This window comes from Dendrobium catenatum, unplaced genomic scaffold (assembly GCF_001605985.2).
Source record: "Dendrobium catenatum unplaced genomic scaffold, ASM160598v2 fragScaff_scaffold_118, whole genome shotgun sequence".
In the NCBI taxonomy this organism is placed as follows: Eukaryota; Viridiplantae; Streptophyta; class Magnoliopsida; order Asparagales; family Orchidaceae; genus Dendrobium; species Dendrobium catenatum.
Genome location: NW_021318580.1, coordinates 815,549 through 834,703, shown reverse-complemented (window position 1 = coordinate 834,703; position 19,155 = coordinate 815,549). Strand labels below are relative to the sequence as shown.

Sequence of the window (19,155 nt, the reverse complement as noted above, 5' to 3'; positions counted from 1 at the left end):
TGCGCAATAAGAGGCGCGCCTCTGCGCAATTTGACCCAAAACCGCCTCGAGGCTTACGCAATTCCTCTCCTGGCAGAGGCGTACGCCTCACTTGGACTGAGGCGCGCCTTAGAGGAGCAATTGCGCAATTCTGGCTGAGGCGTACGCCTCAAATATATGCTTAGTACCGCTCAGTATATGCTCGGTACCGCTCAGTATATGCTCGGTATAGCTAGGTATTTGCTCGGTACTGCTAGGTACATGCTCGGTACTGCTCAATACCGCTAGGTACATGCTCGGTACTGCTAAGGAACATGCTCGGTACCACTCGGTATCATCTTGGAAAATACTCGTGGTTTGAATTTCTTGTGATATTTGTTGATTTTGATTGGACACTAGTTGGTTGTATAATAAGGAATTCTACTCCCAAGTTTGAAATTCTCCTTCACCCTTCTCCCAAATTTCAGAACTAGTGAAGTATGGGTTGCTTTCAAAAAAGGTGACATCCACGATTTCAAATATATTCCTAGAAGTAGGGCAAAAGCATTTATAACCTCTTTTTGTTGGGGAATAGCTAATGAATACACTTTTTTTTTTTTAGTTTGGGTCAAGCTTGCTCCTATCTTGTGAATAGATATGAACAAGGGCAGAGCACCCAAAAACTTTAGGTAGAAGATTTGATAATATGAACCGAGCATGAGGATAGACTTTGAGTAGAGTTTGTCTAGGTGTTTTAAATTTTAGTACCCGAATAGGCAACTTATTTATTAGGTATACAGCAATATGAATGGCTTCCCCCCCATAGATAATTTGATACTTTTGTAAATAGCATAATGGATCTAACAACTTCCAAGAGTTGCTTATTTTTCCTTTAAGCTACCCCATTTTGTGGGGGCACATACGCACATGAACTCACTTGGATTATCTCTTGACTTGATAGGTATTCTCTCGTGATAGAATGAAAGTACTCTCTCACATTGTCTGACTTTAAGATTTGAATTTTTGTATCAAACTAGTTTTGAATTATCAGTTTAAATGATTTGAATATCCTTTTAACTTCATATTTTTCCTTCATTAAATAAACCCAAGTGTGTCTAGTATGATCATCAACAAATATCACAAACCTCCTTGCACCACTTATATTTTTAACCTTTGAGGGTCCCCAAATATCACTATGGATCAAGGCAAAGGGTAGAAGGCTAGTAAAAAATATTTGGGTAAGATGATCTGGTATGTTTAGCCAATTGGCAAGTTTCACATTTGAACAAACTTTAATTTTTATTAATAAATAAATGGGAAAAAAGCTTTTCAAGATACATGAAATTTGGATGACCTAACCTATAATGCCACACGAGAATCACTGAATAAAAGAAAAGCGAGCGGAGGCCGGGGCCGAATTTTCGGACCCCACAATGACCTAACCTATAATGCCACACGAGAATCACTATATCTTAATTGACTCTAGAACGACTCTCAACAAACTGACTCACAATAAGATGATTCTTAGAAGCAATTAAGGATTTGGGTGTCTTGATGTAGTATAAACTAGAACACATCTCAGCACTATCAATCTTCTTCTCCAAATACAGTTTCTGAAAATACGTACATTATTGGAGAAAATTATTAACTAATTACTATCAGGAGTCAATTTACTAATGAAAATTAGATTGCACTCAATATTGGGCATATAAAATATAGATTTAAGGGTGATAGCTTATGTGACAAAAGTTTCTGGAGACTGTTGGTTCATGATGTTGTTAAAAGCAACAACTTCAGAACTCTAAATATTCCTTGGTGAAAGGAATGAATGACTTCAGCTTTGATGGATTGATCTTGCGTGGTGTTGGCAGAGTTCGCTTTGTTTTCTTGTGCTGATTTGTTTGCCTTCCAATAAGCTGGTTTTCCATGAATCTTCGAACATGCCTCCTTTTGTATGTCAAAGTTTGGCACAGTGATCACACAATGGTCTTCCTCAGTCTTTTGATGTTGATTTTCAACATGTGAGGGGTTTCAATTGTTGAGAGTAGTAAGAGCATTTTCTTCTTCAACCTTTGGAGATCCTTGTAGGCCTCGAAATATGACCTTTCTTCTGCTCTCTTCCCCTCGAACTTCAAAAAAGGCCTCCCAAAGATTTGGAAGAGGTTTGGTTCCCATGATTTGTCCTCTAATGCCATCAAAGTTCTTGTTCAAACCCATTAAGAATTTGAATATTCTTTTTAGCTCAACAATCTTCCGGTGAAGTGCATGATCTTCTGGGCATTTCCATTGATATTGTTCAAACATATCTAATTGTTGCCAATAGCGGATTATAGTATTAAAATATTGAGTTATCATCAGGTCCTCTTGTCGGTAGTTGTGAAGGATGGTCTCAATTGTGAATAGCTCGAAAATATTGTCAGAATTGGAGTAGATCTCTTTAACGACCTCCCATATTTCTTGGGTTGTCTCGTAAAGAAGAAAGTTCTCACTAATTCTACATCATGGAGTTGATGAGCCAAGAAATGATCTGATGATTCTCTATTTTCCATTTTCTGTAGAGAGGATTGGTTTGCGGTGGTATAGGTACTTCACTAGTGAGATAGTCTCTTTCCCTCTCCCGCAAATAAACATTCTCACTGATTGAGACAATTGCAAAAAATTTTGCCCATTAGATCCGTGGTTTGTTATGAGAGGAGAAGAGTTGTCTACAGATCAAGAGTTTCCGGTGTTTAAACTGGTAATATTTGCGTAGGAGGATGAGATCTTCCTCTCCATGGACATGGTTGGGTTTCCTCAGTTGAAAGAGAAGATGGATTTTGGGTAAGGGCTATCGATGCTTGAAAAGAGGCTATCAGCAGGATGATGGAGAGTTATCGCCGGTTGAAGGTTGGAAGAACGGGAGGAAGGTTTGCCACTGGCACTCAATGAAGGCTTAGGATTTTCCTAAACTCTGAACCATGAAGAAGGTGTTTAGGGGAAATTGAATTCAAATTTTATTCTTTAGAATCATTACATATATATACACTATAGGAGAATAAACAAAAAAGAAAGACATTTAATCTAATTAATTATAATAAAAATAAGAGGAAAGTAATTTAATTTAATTGATTCTAATAATTATATCCTATGGATCTTGGAATCAATTCCACGGATCTTGGTGCCAGAAGATGAAATCTCCAACTGCATACACAGTTGAAGCCCATGAATTGCTGACTTGTCAATGTCGCGGGCCCCCTCCTTGGCGTGTGATTCAACAAGTTCAAATCAATAATTACTCAATTTTACAAATATAGTTTAATAAAGTACAACAAAAAAAAATATTTACACTATTATAAATCAATGAATTGTAGTATATTGAACAATAGATAGACTTTCTTAAACTTAACTTCATATTATTTGAATCATGTGCAATAGGGAGAAAGCTACCTCCATATGGAGCTTTCTTAAGATGAAAGGCTTGGGAAATAACATCCAAGGAACTGCAACAATTGCCATAAGCAATAGCAATATCTGCATAACTAATACATTAGGCTACATACAAAGGAAAAAGCGAGATGAGGTCAATTGTATACAAACGTGACAGAGATCCAGGGATATGAACCTGCAAAGTTTTCTGACCCCAAAACAACTGATTATCACCAAGATTCTCAAGGGGGCTCAAGAACATATAAATCATCACATGATAAAGATCAGCTTTTGATCCTGTGCACCACTTGAGAACAATGAGGAGTGCCAAATAACCGAAGAGGCTGTTGAGAAAAATCATCTGTGGCACAAACTGGTACCTAACAAAAGAAACAGCCACTGCATCATGCTCCAACTTTCTATAGGTTAAAAGAGTGAAAAAACAAGTTTCAAGACTGGCCAGCTCATACCTTATATCTAGGGAGTTCCCATGAAACTTAGCATCAAAGTAACTTAACATGATCCCCAAATTCATCTGGGTAACTCCGAACAATATAGACATCTTCATTTTTAGAGAATTTAGAAATGGAAGCTCAGAGCGGCTGCCACGCCAACTAGGGTCCACCCCAAACTTGTATGGTTCACGATACTTTATAAGACCAGCAGTGTGTGTATCACTGATAAAGTGCATGATATCAGTTACATAGAATTTAATTTCTGGATTAAACCTAAATCTTGATTAATTAAGGGAATCAAATAGATGGAAGGGAGAAAAATCATGCATAATGTTTGTGTGAATGCCTCATTAATATTTAAATACAACTAAGTAAATCACAGAGAACATTCAATATGAACTTGGGGAAGGGGAATGAATAAAAATGAAATTCAATATTGATGTAATAAGAAGAAGAAAAACAAAGAACAGAACTGTGGAACATCAGAAATTCAACTGATAATTACTGCTTTAAAAACAAAACAAATAGCTTAAAATGATTTACATGTAAATTGGCCAGAGAGTTCTGCCATACATAATCGAGGGTAATCGCTTGTTGAGAAAGATAATTTAAACGTAAATATGGACTTTCATTAGCAGCACTCCCCAAAGTACCATCACACTAACAGTCAAAATCAAAAGGTTTTTTTTAGCAGAAAACATTTTCCAGAAACCAAGAGATATTTTAAGATTAAAGTTTCAAGGATGGCTAGATTGGAGCTGCAGGACCAATATATTCAAGAAATTAGGGTGTGCGATTTTTCTACTACAACAGCAATAACAACAATAAGCCCTTATCTCGCTACATGGGGTTGACTACAAGGATTCTTAATTTCGCATTTAAATTTAATAAAAAATGTCATTTTTAATGCTTTATTATTTTTTAATTCAACTCTACCTTTCTTAACATAGGACAAACCTAATACATCTACTCTCAAAATAGCATCATTGGAAGGCCAACATATGTGACGAAACAATCTAAGGTGACTCTCTCTAATTTTATCTACCACTGCAACTACTCCAACTTTGTCGCACATCTACTCATTTTGCATTCAGTCTCTAAGTGTAAAGCCACTCATTCACAAGAGCATCCTCATCTCTGCAACACTTAACATAATTTTATGCTTATCTGTTAATGGCCAATATTTTGTGGCCATACAGTATTTGCAGTTCACACCGCCATCTTTTAAAATTTACCCTTAAGTTTGGGGCACTTTTTGATCACACAAGAAGCTCGAAGCATTTCTCCACTTCAACAATCTAACTTCAATTCTATTAATAATATTCCCATCTATTTTACCATCGTTTTGAACAATAATCCTGAGATAATTAAAACGTACACTATTTTGAATGACTTAATCACTCAATGTCACAATCCTAACACTACATCTATTGATACTAAAATTACAATCCATGCATTATTCAATTTTAGATCTATTCAAATGAAAACCTTTAGACTCAAATGTTAACCTCCAAAATTCATGTTTTCATCAACTCCCTCTCTAGTCTTATCAACAGGAAGAATATCATCAGCAGAAAGAATATACCAAAGTAGATTCTCTTGCAAATGTCTAATAAAAACATCCAAGATTAAAGTAAAAAAGATCTGAACTTAAAGCTGATCCTTAACGTAATCCAACAGAAATAGGAAAATACTTTGTTAAACCACCTTATGTTTAAACCCAAGTAACAACTTCTGTATACATATCCTTAATGATTTGAATATAAGTATTATTAACTCCGTTCTTTTCAAGAACTCTCCAAAGCATTTCTCTTGAACCTTTATCATATAATTTCTCTAAAATCAATAAATAACATATGTAGATCCTCACTCTCTCTATACTTCGCCATTAAACCCCTCAACAAATATATAACTTCCATAGTAGATCTACCTGGCAAGAATCCAAATTGATTTTGATAAAACACTAGTAATCACGCCGTAACCTATGCCCAATTTCTCTCTCACATTATTTTAATGTATGACACATTAACTTAATTCCTCTATAACTTGTACACTCTTATCCATCACCTTTATTCTTATAATTGGAACCACACACTCCTTCATTCATCTAGCATCTTTAAGTTTTCAAAATAATATTAAAAATATTAATAAGCCATGAAATTTCTTGATCTCCTAAGCATTTCCATACTTCTATTAGAATATCATCAGGTCCTATTATTTTTACACACTTTATTTTCTTTAAAGCCTCCCTAAATTCAATTTTATAAATATGATACAACAAAAACATTAAGCATTTGTCCCACTACGTGGTGTCGGCTACATGAATATTTTTTCACCATTGTATCCTGTTAAAAGTCAAATTCTCATTTAAATCTAATAAAGAAATATCATTTTTAATATTTTCTAACCAAGTCTTTTTAGGTCTACCTCTGCCTTTCTTAACATAAGTCAAATTTAATACCTCAATTTTTCTAACCGGGTCATCGGAAGGCCTCCATTTAATGTGACCAAACCATCTAAGGCGACTCTCTCTAATCTTATCTTCCACTGGAGCTACTCCAACCTTTTCACGTATATGCTCATTTCGTATCCTCTCTCTAAGGGTAAAGCCACTCATCCACCTAAGCATCCTTATCACTGCAACACTTAGTATTATTCTTCTCTTTTAATGGCCAACATTCGGCACCATAAAGCATTGCAGGTCTCACCACCATCTTATAGAATTTTTCCCTTAAGTTTGAGGGGGACTTTTCTATCGCACAACATGCCCGATGCATTTCTCCACTTCAACCATCCAACTTGAATTTTGCTGATAATATCCCCATCTATTTCACCATCATTCTGAACAATAGATCCAAGATATCTAAAACGTGTACTCTTATTAATGACTTGATCGCCCAAAGGTACAATCCCCTCACTAGGTCTATTGCTACTAAAATTACACTCCATATATTCAATCTTATATTTGCTTAAGCGAAAATCTTAAGATTATGATGATAAAAAAAATCCCTATTTTTATTTAGGCCTAAGGTCATTAAAGCTAATCGTAATCTCACAACCTTCATTGAAAAGTTTATCAAAATATCACATCCATCTATGTTGATTATCCTATTCTAAAAAAACACTTTAATTTTCATCTTTAATGCACTTCACTTGAAATAAATATTTACTTCTCCTATCTCTTTACTTGCTAACTTATATATATAATTTTCATTCTCCTTTGTACCTATTTTATTATATAAATCACTAAAACTTAAATTTTTGCATCACATACTGCCTTTTTAGAATCCCTACGGGCCCCTCTATATCTTTCTAAAATTTTTAATTTTTTACATCTAAACAAATTTTTATGAAAAATATTCTTGTTTTTTATTTTTTCTTGCACATTTTAGTTTCAACTTCAACTGCTTTTACTCTTAAAAATCATTTCTTTTTATTCTCCAAGCCCATACTGTAACATTTAGCTTGATGTAGCTGACCCAACGTAGTGGGACAAAGGCCTGATGTTGTTGTATATCATATCATGGTTTAAAATTGCGCAGTTGAGTATTCAGGCATTTTCATTCCTGAGGTGAAGCATAAACCTCAAGACACTTTGAGACTTAAGCCTCAAAATAAAAAAATTGTGTAAAGTGAAAATAAGAATTAAAAGTGTTTTTTTATATAATATCAGAAAAATTTGTTAAAGGAAAACAAATTAACTTTCTATTGAATTATGAAGTAACATTAACATACATATGAAATAAAAATTTGCACAAGATACAAAATGATAAGTGATAAATTGCATGAAATAGAATTGAAATCCAAATATTATAAGAGAAAAACTACATAAAATATAGGAATTGCATAAAAGTATTAAATAACATCAATTCAACTTCAAATTCCTTCTTTATGAATTCCCTAATTATCCACATTTAATTCCTAAAGAAAGCTGACATAGTTGACAACAACTCAGGAATCATCTACACTGTTATCACTGAGCGATCCTTTATTTGAGTTGTCATCATAATAAATTGGGCTCTCCCTTGCCTCATCTTGTGGAGTCAAATGCCTCCGAATCTAATTCTTCCTTATTTAATTCAATTCTCTTTCTCTTTCATAAATGTTTACCTTCAATATAAAGATAAGATTAACATTCCAAAATTTTTAGGGGAGGAGGTGGTGGTGGTGTGTAGCTTTTAAATGATCCCCAGTGACGGCTATAATAATGATTGTTACAACGAAGGCGGCGGGTTGGAGGTTGAAACACTCGAGAGGAATTTGTTGTGGCTTCGGGGTGCATAAGGGTGTGCTTTGTTCGGGGCTTCAGTTTAGGATTTATATATGTTTTAATAATAAAATATATAAATAGAGTGAGGCTTACGACTCATGATAGCAAGGCGAACCTCAAGACAAGCCTCATCCAAACCGAGGCACAAGCCTCATTACAAAGGCTCGAGGGCGGTTTTCACTGAAATTGTGCTGAGGTGGACCTTATATTGTGCAATTTTAAACAATGCTTTAGATACCTCAATGTAATCCTAGGACAATGTTTTACTTTATTTTTTAGTTTTCACTCTTTTATTTTAAAGTCAAAACTAATAAACAATACTAGGCACGTAAACTATCACTCGGAATGATTTTATAGTATTTGCAATCTAAACAATTTATTTTTCTTATAAGAAAATAATTAGAGTCTTACTATGACCATTCATATAAGTGATGAGATGCTCATCTGTTTTCTCAAATAAAGTATTAACAATTACAAAATCATAAGCTAGAGCAAAATTTAATATGGTCCTATTACCTTCATTAGTTGCTTCAAACCTATAACCACCATAAATATTTTTTAAATTTGTTACCACAATAACAACATTGTCAATTAAATCTACTTCAATAAAAGCTCTTTTTTTAAGAGATATTTTTGTATTCATTCATTTAAATTATTTAAATTTTTTTTTTCAACACATATCCAAACCTACTCGATGAGTATAAATACTAATAACATTAATAATCTTAATATTAAGAACAATATTTAAAACCATAATTTTATCTTCAATTCTATTAATATCTATAATATTATCATATAATGTTTTATTTCTAATCATACCTACACCATTTCTAGTGCGAACCCTATCAGAATATTAAAGTTCAAATCCTAAACTATAATTTCTTTAGTCTTTTCCCGAACCCATTCAATTTTCTAAATACATAGAATATTTATCTTCCTATGAATTATAATATATATTAATTTCAATTATTTGTCAATAAAAGTACATATATTCTATGTTCATATTCTAATTCTAGTTTTATGGCTTTTTTGCCCACATTTGCCCATGATGTGGGAAACCTTGCTTATTTAAAACTATACCCGGGTGTCAGTGCAACGACTCATGCACACTTTTTGCTATATTCAGGCTATATGACGAGTCACTTCTAAGAAATGCCCTAACATTAACAAAATATATTAAATGATTCATGTCATAATTATTCGATAAATTTTATGTTGGTTGTCGACTACCTAAAGCAACACTCTTTTTTCTCATCCAAGGTTTATGAGATTTTTTTGGCCATTCAAAAAGAATAAAGTCAAGAACTCACTCCTGATGTCAAGTTAAAAGTCATATTTTATGGACTTTTACGCGCCAAAAAAATAAATCCTTTTATTTACAAATGAACTGAATATTATAAGTTATAAAAGGTAATTGATGATTTATTGGAAAAAATATTTCTCGCAGTTTGAAAGCATATGTGAGGCTAGAGACATCAAACTATCAAGATAAGCAACAGATCAAAATGATATGATATATGCACCCCATGTAAGGAAAAACTTGTGCTTAAACGTATCAAATAACTAAAATAAAAGTAAATTTAACAGAACATCTCACAAACCTGTGCAAAGGAGAAAAAATGTCAAACTTACCTACAACTTGGATCTCGACATTTATAGGCAGATGAACCAAATATATGATATGGAACAGAGAAGAATTCGTTATAGATCAATCCACAGTAGATGGAAAATAAGGCCATTAGAAGTATTACATAGCGCCCACCAAATGCCATCTCCATGAAGCTGCCCAGTTTCTGAGGAACAATGCACATGAAGTTATACGGGAAAAAAAACAACAACAATTTGCAAAATAAATCAAACCAAGGAACAAATAAAGCTTATTTAAGTGAGTAACGAAAATTCATCAGTACCTGCATGTGAAAGAATTCTTAACAATAGAACCTCAAAAGAACATAATGATCAATGTTAAAGTAGGCCAACAAAATTGTACATCTAGTCTCCTTCTAAAGCATGAATTTTAAGTTTCAACTTAAAAAGAGGTACACTGTTTTTCAAGCTTCACACTTGGATGTGGAATTCCCTGGTATCAATATTATTTCGTCTCTATCAAAATAACATTATTAAAGCTGAAATGGTTTTAGGTCCGATCCTAACTCATTAATCTGTATCATTAGAATTTTGACAAGAATGTAACAAACAGCACTTGCAAGATAGAAGGCTAAGAAAAAAAATACATCTGTTGATAGAAGGCTAATCAAGATATTGCCCTGTCTTGGAATGCTTTATAGGTCGAGGTAGACAAGAAAGTGAAAAATAAGAAGCCACTCTGACTTAATATAACAACAAATTTAAAAGGATGTTTTTCGGATACTGATATGGAGTTGTTATGCTGTGTCTGTGAGCTGCTGGTGGGTTTGGATGGTTTCGTTATGGCTCTATGATTGATACAACATGAATATGCTGTAATAAACCTAAATGATCATGATCAACTAAAGGCTCCATAAAAAAACAGAGCTTATTTAACAAGTGGAAGAATTCATTGAATTTTTTAAAATGTATAATAAGCGTCAGGCTGACAGAAAGACAGTTTTGATGTAAAACGATAATGTTTCAAACACTAAAAATCATTAGCATTACCTTCTCGTCAACCAAGTTTTAGTACACTTCCAGCCATGTATATCCACCATTAATGCAATTAATCAAATTAACCCAAACATCCAAATATAATTACCACGTAATTGAAGAAATAGTAGAAGATCACATGAATAATTGGAGTCATATAATGAAAAACCTTGCGATTGTGCAAGCCTGGGTTTGCTAGCCAAATTAATTGCCGATTACCATCTTCTTGGCCATTCAGTTACAATATAACAATTTTCTTATGTAATAATTGATCAGCTATAAATGTAACATAAACACATACCATGAGCTGAAATCTGCTCAACTCATTTTACATTCACTATGAAATTTAACAAATGATTGAACATAGTTGGTGGCAAGGGTTAGTTCTTATATACTGTGCCTATGACGCCATTCAAGAGCTCCATACAGAAATACCCATAAAGAATCTAAAGAATACGAACTCAATTATTAAAACCCATATGTTTCAACAATCTTGCATGAGGAGATAAGCATCCAAGATGATCTCTCTGTGAGTCTCTGAAAGGGAATGCTCGTGGGGGTTAGAATGCAAAGAATTTGATATAATTACACTATCCCATAAGACAAAATGGTCGCGGACCTTTACACTATACATAAGCAGGCAAATGAAAGAGCAGATTGAATCATACACATGATCACCCACAAAAAATAGTGACTTTCGCCTACACATCTCGATGGATAATGATATATATGATTCAAGAGTCACAAGATTTCCTCCTATCGATACATCAGCTCAAATGAGATTTATTTGATGTGGGTATCAGTTTCCCATGAGCGAAAGCCCCCGTGGTTAATTACATCTGTCACACCTCAGTTTAGTTCAATCTCTAACAAGCAAACTGGAGTATAATAGAGAAGGATTTCAACATATCAAACTCCACACTTAATAATAGGAAGCATGTAATATTCCTTACTGAACATCAACATAATTAAAATAAATACAGAGCTCCACTAAAACTTTTAAAATTCATTTACATATCCAAAAGTCTTTACATCTAGCATTCAAATCTCGTTTTAAATCTCTTTGCACACCCAAAACGTATTTACATCAAAAGAACGGTCACCTCGTTTTTATTGTCCCAAGGGCTCCTTCCCCTTTCCTGCAATACAATCACTGATAATGAGCTTGGCTCAATGAAATACACAAGCAATTTATAAGAAATAATATTCATTAAGAAATACCATAACAATGCTAACATAATTAAAACACATATTGAAATGTCATATTGAGTCTGAAAGTGCCTAGCAATATTATTTATCTTGCCAAAACTATTCCACATCTTTAAATAAGTTATATAATGATTGAGAGGAGATGCGAAGTCGGAGGTTGGGTCGTCGCTAGCGGCTTGTTGGAGATCGGAGGAGGCGACTTGATGCTTGCGGGTAGCGATTGGGAGAGAGGAGTTCGGGAAGCAGAGGATCGAAGAGTTTCGTTCGATCGGCTTTTAAAGGCGTCTAAGGGGTGCGATCGAGGCTGCGGGATTTAGGCAGGAATCGCAGAGAAACGACGTGAATCGGCGCTGCCAGCGTGATTTCAGCAGGATTCTGGGGATTTCAGTCGGGATTTCGGGCAGATATCGTGGATCCGCCAGATATGATTTTGATTTTTTTTTTGTTCTACCGGTTAATACATAGAGGTTAACAAAACGGCAGCCTTGCGATGATCTGGTTAGGAGAGTAGAGGTATTAGATTTGACTTATGTTAAGAAAGGTAGGGGTAGACCTAAAAAGACTTGGTTCGAAAATATTAAAAATGACCTTTCTTTATTAGATTTAAACGAGAATTTGACTTTTAATAGGACACAATGGAGAAAAAGGATTTATGTAGCCGACCCCACGTAGTGGGATAAAGGCTTGATGTTGTTGTTGTTGTTGTTGTTGTGGAAGTTGTTCTCTCATTCAGGGTTGAGTCAAATTTCTCAACTTCTAGAATTAAGAGTGTAGACTTACCTCATCAGGTCTTTCGCCTTTACTTGTGTGGACCTATCTCTCATATATAACTTATTTCACTTTTCATATAGTCATCTTTTTTAGCCGTAATGACATATGCTTTTAATGACATAGTTACGCTTTAGCTGTTCTTCAGTTACCCTTTAGTTGCCCTTTAGGTGCCCTTTAACTGCCCTTTAGTTGCCCTTTAGGTGCGCTTTAGGTGCCCTTTAGGCACGCTTTAGGCGCGTTTTAGGTGCGCTTTAGGTGCACTTTACGTACCCTTTTTGCTCATTCACTAGTTTATGAATATTTACCCTTTTATGCTTACGAAATCATTCACATTGCTAAAGATTACCCTTTACATAAACAATTTCATACATAAACAATCATATTCATATAAAATAATCAAAATAAACTAGAATATATGTGATCGTAAACATAATCAAGATGAAGTGTAATAATAAAATATTTATTAATTCTTATAACCTTGTTTGGGTATCTTACCTCGAGAGGAATTGGTTCTCCTAGACTATACTTTCTTTTCCTTTTATACACAACCTTTATTAAACTTCCTCATTCAACACAACACCTTTTTTCAAATTTTGGTCACCACTATACCAGTTCATTCCTCCATATTCTTGAATTAAGCAACCACCACCTTCAACTATATTTTAGAAATTCCAAAATTATAATTCAACACAAAAATTACAGAAATTGCTATCTCATATTTTTGAAAGCTTAAAACTCCTACCTTAATTTCATTATCTAATAAATCAGCTACCAAACTTGAAATTCCAACACACAACCCACCTCTTTCAGCTCCAGTTCTCTCACGACTTGCAGAGCTTCGTCTCTTGAATGGAAAGGAAAAAATAAAATGAAAGAATGGCTACAGGTGTTACTAATATAATAATATAACCATTCCACTAAGAATACATTCTTTATATATTATATAATTAATTCCACTAAGCCACTATACATTAATGCTATACGTTGGATGAAGTATGAGAGGGATCAGCCATTGCATGCCAAGCTAAGTGGATATGCTACAGTAACCGTAAATAGGAAAATGGATTATTTTCTTTAGCAATTAAATCATTCATTTAAATTAATACTAAGTATTATTACAGCTAATAATTTTAATTAAGTGTTTAGAACAAACTCATTTAAATGATAACATGCCTTTTATATGAATACAAATAATTATACTATAAGGATCAAAATTAAAATTAAAAGCTAATAAAATAATTTGACATTTTCCATATATGAAAAAAAAAATAATGAATGATTTTATTGAGAAATATTCCTACTTACTTTTAACAGATTTAGGATATTATAACATCTTAGGCTTCAACCTATGAACACTCTCGATGGGAATACTATTTTATTCTCTTCTTGGTTTGATACATGGTGGGATTCCTAGGTTCTTCTAAAGCAAAGGAGATAGTCTTTAATTTGCATCCAAAGATTTTTCTCCTACTTTAGTAAACTAAATTAGGGTTTATATTAACTTGGTTCTAAATTCCCTTTAGAGGTAAGCCCTTAAAGTTAATTATATCTCCGAAGAGAAAAAATTCTTGATTAAAGTGAGAATTAGACATTTTTAATATATGAAGATTTGATTAAAATTTGAGTTTAAATGACTTAAGATTAATTTACTATTTTAGAAGAAATCATAGATTTAAAATTTATTAGGAATTAAAGAAGACACTGAGGGTGTACAATCTAAACTTTTGTCTGCCTAGAGTGGAAGCCAGCTAACATCTTAAACATCAATGAATGCCTTATGAATGCAAATATAGGATGACACTAATCCTAATAATTCATTTAATTGAAATATAAATACAACCCGGGGTCTGCTATAAACATAAGGTGGTCAAGCTCCACTACAACATACTTGGGTTTCTATACCTATGAATGGAGTGGGTTTAAAGATAATTGCTTATTATCTTTTAGCTCTGAGTCTCCTATAAGATTCCAAAAGAGAACACCTTCCAGAGGTGAGGGGATCATCTTTTAGAGCCTTATATTTATATATAAGCAATCACATCTGACCTTTTACAATTCTTTAAATTTGTATAACTCGATCTAAATACATTCTAAATGCTTTATATTTACATTTGACTCTTACATATACATTTCTTCCAAGGTATATTCCACTTCATCCTTTTGTAATAAATAAAATGGGTCATAAACATAAATGCAATGCATATATGAATGTATCGTAGGTGTATATAATTTAATAAATTAAGTACACCAAAAAAATAATCATGCATGCTATGACATCCAGAGTGCATGAATATAAACAAACATATCAAGGATATCCTCCCGGCAAAGGTACCGGCATCACAGCAAAACACACTATTGGTTTAGCCTAAAACTAGAGTCAGTGATCTTAGCAAACAAGTTATAATGTGTGAAAAGGGTTGTGTCTTTGATATGTTTCATAAGGTTTGATGTTTGAGTTGTTTAAAATTGAAGTTATTTGTTGGTTATAGATCAAGGAACATTTTGATTTAAGTTTAAGTTTAGTATTTTGAAATTTTATTAATTAAATTTTAGAGTATTTTTATTTTTAAGTTCTAAGAAAAAATAGCCTTATGAATTCAATATATGTATGCTCTCCAAAATGAGCAAACATAATATATAAAGTTTTTTATTTTATTGATGAATTATTAATGATTAATTAATATAAACCTCATGATCTTTTACTGGGTTTCTACAAAATAGCCCTAAGTTTTTGATAGTTACTTCACTGGTGCTTGTCCATTGGTTTCCAGTCGTAGCACCTCTATTTGGAATAAATAGGCAAACCTCATGACTCTTGAATAATATATATCATTACCCATCGAGATATATAGGCTAAAGCCGCTATTTTTCATTAGTGAACGTATGTACGATTCAATCTGCTCTACCATTGGCCTGCTTATGTAGAGTGTAAATATCCGTGATTGTTTTGTCCTACGGGATAGTGTGAGCATACCCTTTTAATTCTAACCCCTGCGAGCATTCCCTTTGAAGACTGACACTCATGTAAAGGATAAGAGATAGATACACATTTCTTCTCCCTTTTTTTCACTATAAAAAGGAATGGTAATGATAAATGTAAATAAAACAAAGGCCGAGGAATTTGAGAAAACCTATGTTTGGGTAATACACAAGAAAACATGAACAAACAACTAATTTAAATGGAGGAAATGTAGTACAAGCATGAGCGGCCTATAACAATCATAAGTGCGCAAGCATCATTTAGCTCATTGAAAGTATCTTCTATTTTCTTGGTAAATTTGCAAGTTCTGACACGGTATTTTGGCATTTTAAGAGCTACTCTCTCATTTCTGATAAAGAATGCTATCATTCAAAAATAATTTCAGATGGTTTTCCCTCTTCCTTCTAAAGAGAAGATTCAAATGCCCTCAAGTAACAAGGAATGGCATCATACTACAAAAAAATAATTTTATATTCATACATGCAATTAAGAACAATAATTTACACGAGAAAACCTGCCTGAGATTCAAGTTTCCGTTCACGGAGTATAAGGAACAGTGCTGCAAATAACAAGCATATTCCATGGCCCCAATCACCAAACATTACCGCAAAAAGGAAAGGAAATGTTATAACTGAATAAACAGAAGGATTTGCCTCCATATATCTCGCAACACTGAAATAGAAATACTTATCAATAATGGAAGGTCAATTAGTTTAAATAGATTCTAAGTTCTTATAGATCTAATAAAAAGCATCTTCCATAGAAAACTACACAGTATGGACTATTTGCATGGAAATCTAAAGAGACAGACCCATATGCATCAACGATTTCCTGAAAAGCATGAGTAAATCGATTGGTTCTAAAATATGTTGGAGGTGATTCAGTGGCATCCATAACATGAAATATTATTCCCAACTGTGAGTTGCTGTCAATGGTTGCACGCTGTAGCGAATCTTTGATCTATAACAAAATGGAAAACTAGGTAAAATTAGCATAATCAGTATTCCAGATGATGAGAATTATTACTGGTAAAATTTCAAACAACAATGAAATTTTCTGAAAGAGAAAATAGCAATAAGCTATATGACATGGTGAGCTTTGTATAACCTGAGGTTTAGCAAATGCAGGACACCATCCTTCCCCAACAAGGCATTTTTTGGTTACATCAAAATTGAGCTTATTTAAAGTGTCATAGACAGCTTTCTCCTTCTTAACCTAGGAGAATAAATTGAATATCTCAAGTCAAGAATGAATGCCTAACTCAAAAGAATGCATAAATGAACACGCAGTCTGTTTGCCAAACTCCAACCACAGCAAGAACCAATTGACCAGTTACAGACAACAACAAAAATTACCATCATAGTCCACCTCCAAAGTTGGCAACCAATTGAGCTCAATGCCTTGTTTCTATGATGGATACCAGCATTCAAAGTGGTCTCAAGTTCTGAGAGACGAGATAAAACCTGAAATGGAACCAGGCAAAATGAACAAGAGATATTCAGAAACTAGGAATTACGGTTAGCCATTGTTCAGCATTCATCCTTCTATGGAAAAATATGTTATACCGTGCTTCAACGACTTTAGAGCATGCACCATTTTTCAAAAACATATTATATAATTTTCTGAAAAAGTCTAAAAGAACTTATAACTAAATTTATCGAATGCACAGCATGTATTAAGTTCACAAAATTATACTAAGAGATTAAAATTTGAGCAGGCTTCCAAACCAAAATAAACAGTCAAGTTACAAAACTTTGTCACCAAACACTCCTAGATGTGAGGATAAGAGAGCAAGAATCTTAAATCAATTTTTTGAACATCCATAGAAAGACAAACTAGAACTTTGATTCGCACTAAAACCACAGAATTCAAACTAGGTCGAAATTGGTTGGTTCAAACTTCGATTCAAAATGAAATTCAGGTCATATCAACATTTTGATTCTTCTATCTAATTTTGTGTTTCATAAGATGACAACAAGCCATTGTTGCTATTCCATAACCTTCGGCCTGTATCCCATCTCATAGGTCTTGTCGTCATGTGGATCATGTTCGCTATGGCATTTTCTTCATGGCCTAGACCCTCATTCGGAATTAACTTTATCTAAGTCTTTGCATCACATATTGCATTCTTAGACTCCTTACAAATCCCTACATATCATTTCCAAATTTTCAAACTTTTATATCTAAACCAATTTTTATAACAAACTTTTTTATTTTTTGTCTTTTCTTGGACACTTTAATTCAACTACCAAGTATTTTTTATTATTAGGACTTTTTCCTTTATTCCAAACACATTCTTTATAACATTCTTAATATTATTAATCATTTTTTCCACATAACATTAGCTTGTTCATGCACAATAAAAATCTTAAAATCTTGAATCTTATTCTCGAAAATCTTTTTTTAATATTCTTTAAATGCCCCCATCTAATTCTAAAATAACATTTTATTATATTTTCAATTTTTGATCCTTCATCATAAAGTTTAAAACTAATAAACGACATTGGGTACCTAAACTTTCACTCATAATAATTTTACAATCTTTATAATCTAAATGATATATTTTTCTTATAAGAAAAATAATCAATCTGAATTTTATTATATTCATTCTTATAAGTAAAGTGATACTCTATTTTCTTAAATAAGGTATTAGCAATTACAAAATCATAAGCTGAGCAAAATCTAAATGGTCACTACAAACCCATAGCCATTATGATTGCTTTTAAAATCTTCTACCACTATGCCAACGTGTACATTTAAATCATCTCCAATAAAAATATTTCTTCAATAGATATAATTTGTATTAATATTTCTAATTCATTCTAAAATTTTAATTTTGAACATTTATCCAAACTTACTTGAGTAAGAACTTATAATATTAATAATCTCAACATTAACAACAATCTCTAAAGCTATAATTTTATCACCAATTATATATATTTCTACAATATTATCCTTCAAATTATTATCTATAATAACACCTATACCATTTCTAGTACAACACTTACCTGAATACCATAGTTTAAATCTTAAACTATCAATCTTCTACTCAACCCATTTAGTTTTTTGAATGCATAAAAATATTTATCTTTCTATGAATCATTATATATATAATATATATAATTCTAAATCTAGTTTTAAGGACTAGCTTTTTTCCCACATCCATCCATGATGTGGGAATTTTGGCTTATTTAACACTACACTTGAGTGCTAGTGCAGTGGCCATTGCACACTTTTTGTTGTATTTAGGTCATACATAACGTCGCTTCTAGAGAACGCCCTAACATTAATACATTGTGTTAAAGAATTCATGTTTTAATTATTCAAAAAATGTTATGCTGATTGTCGACTACCAAACACAACCCTACACTTTTCTCATCCAGAACTTAGGACCTGACAACGACAACATTAGATGCATACCACAACCTAATCAACCGAGCCAACACAAAGCTAATAAATCCATAAGTAAGTAACATTAACAAGGC

At 33.0% G+C, this 19,155-nt stretch overlaps 1 protein-coding gene across 3 annotated transcripts in view; it reads right to left on the bottom strand.

The window, feature by feature from the left end:
* The window catches only part of LOC110108239 (V-type proton ATPase subunit a1), a 111,647-nt gene that overhangs the window by 48,302 nt on the left and 44,190 nt on the right, over positions 1-19,155 (bottom strand). For 2 of the 3 annotated variants that reach the window (XM_028697919.1, XM_020838797.2), the window contains exons 8-15: positions 17,026-17,133; positions 16,778-16,885; positions 16,482-16,630; positions 16,189-16,342; positions 9,721-9,881; positions 3,834-4,040; positions 3,560-3,743; positions 3,385-3,468 (exon numbers count right to left, since the gene is read on the bottom strand). In XM_028697919.1, coding sequence (XP_028553752.1) covers positions 3,385-3,468; positions 3,560-3,743; positions 3,834-4,040; positions 9,721-9,881; positions 16,189-16,342; positions 16,482-16,630; positions 16,778-16,885; positions 17,026-17,133 — 1,155 coding nt within the window. The remainder of the gene's footprint in view (positions 1-3,384; positions 3,469-3,559; positions 3,744-3,833; positions 4,041-9,720; positions 9,882-16,188; positions 16,343-16,481; positions 16,631-16,777; positions 16,886-17,025; positions 17,134-19,155) is intronic. The other variant, XM_028697916.1, reaches the window with a different exon arrangement.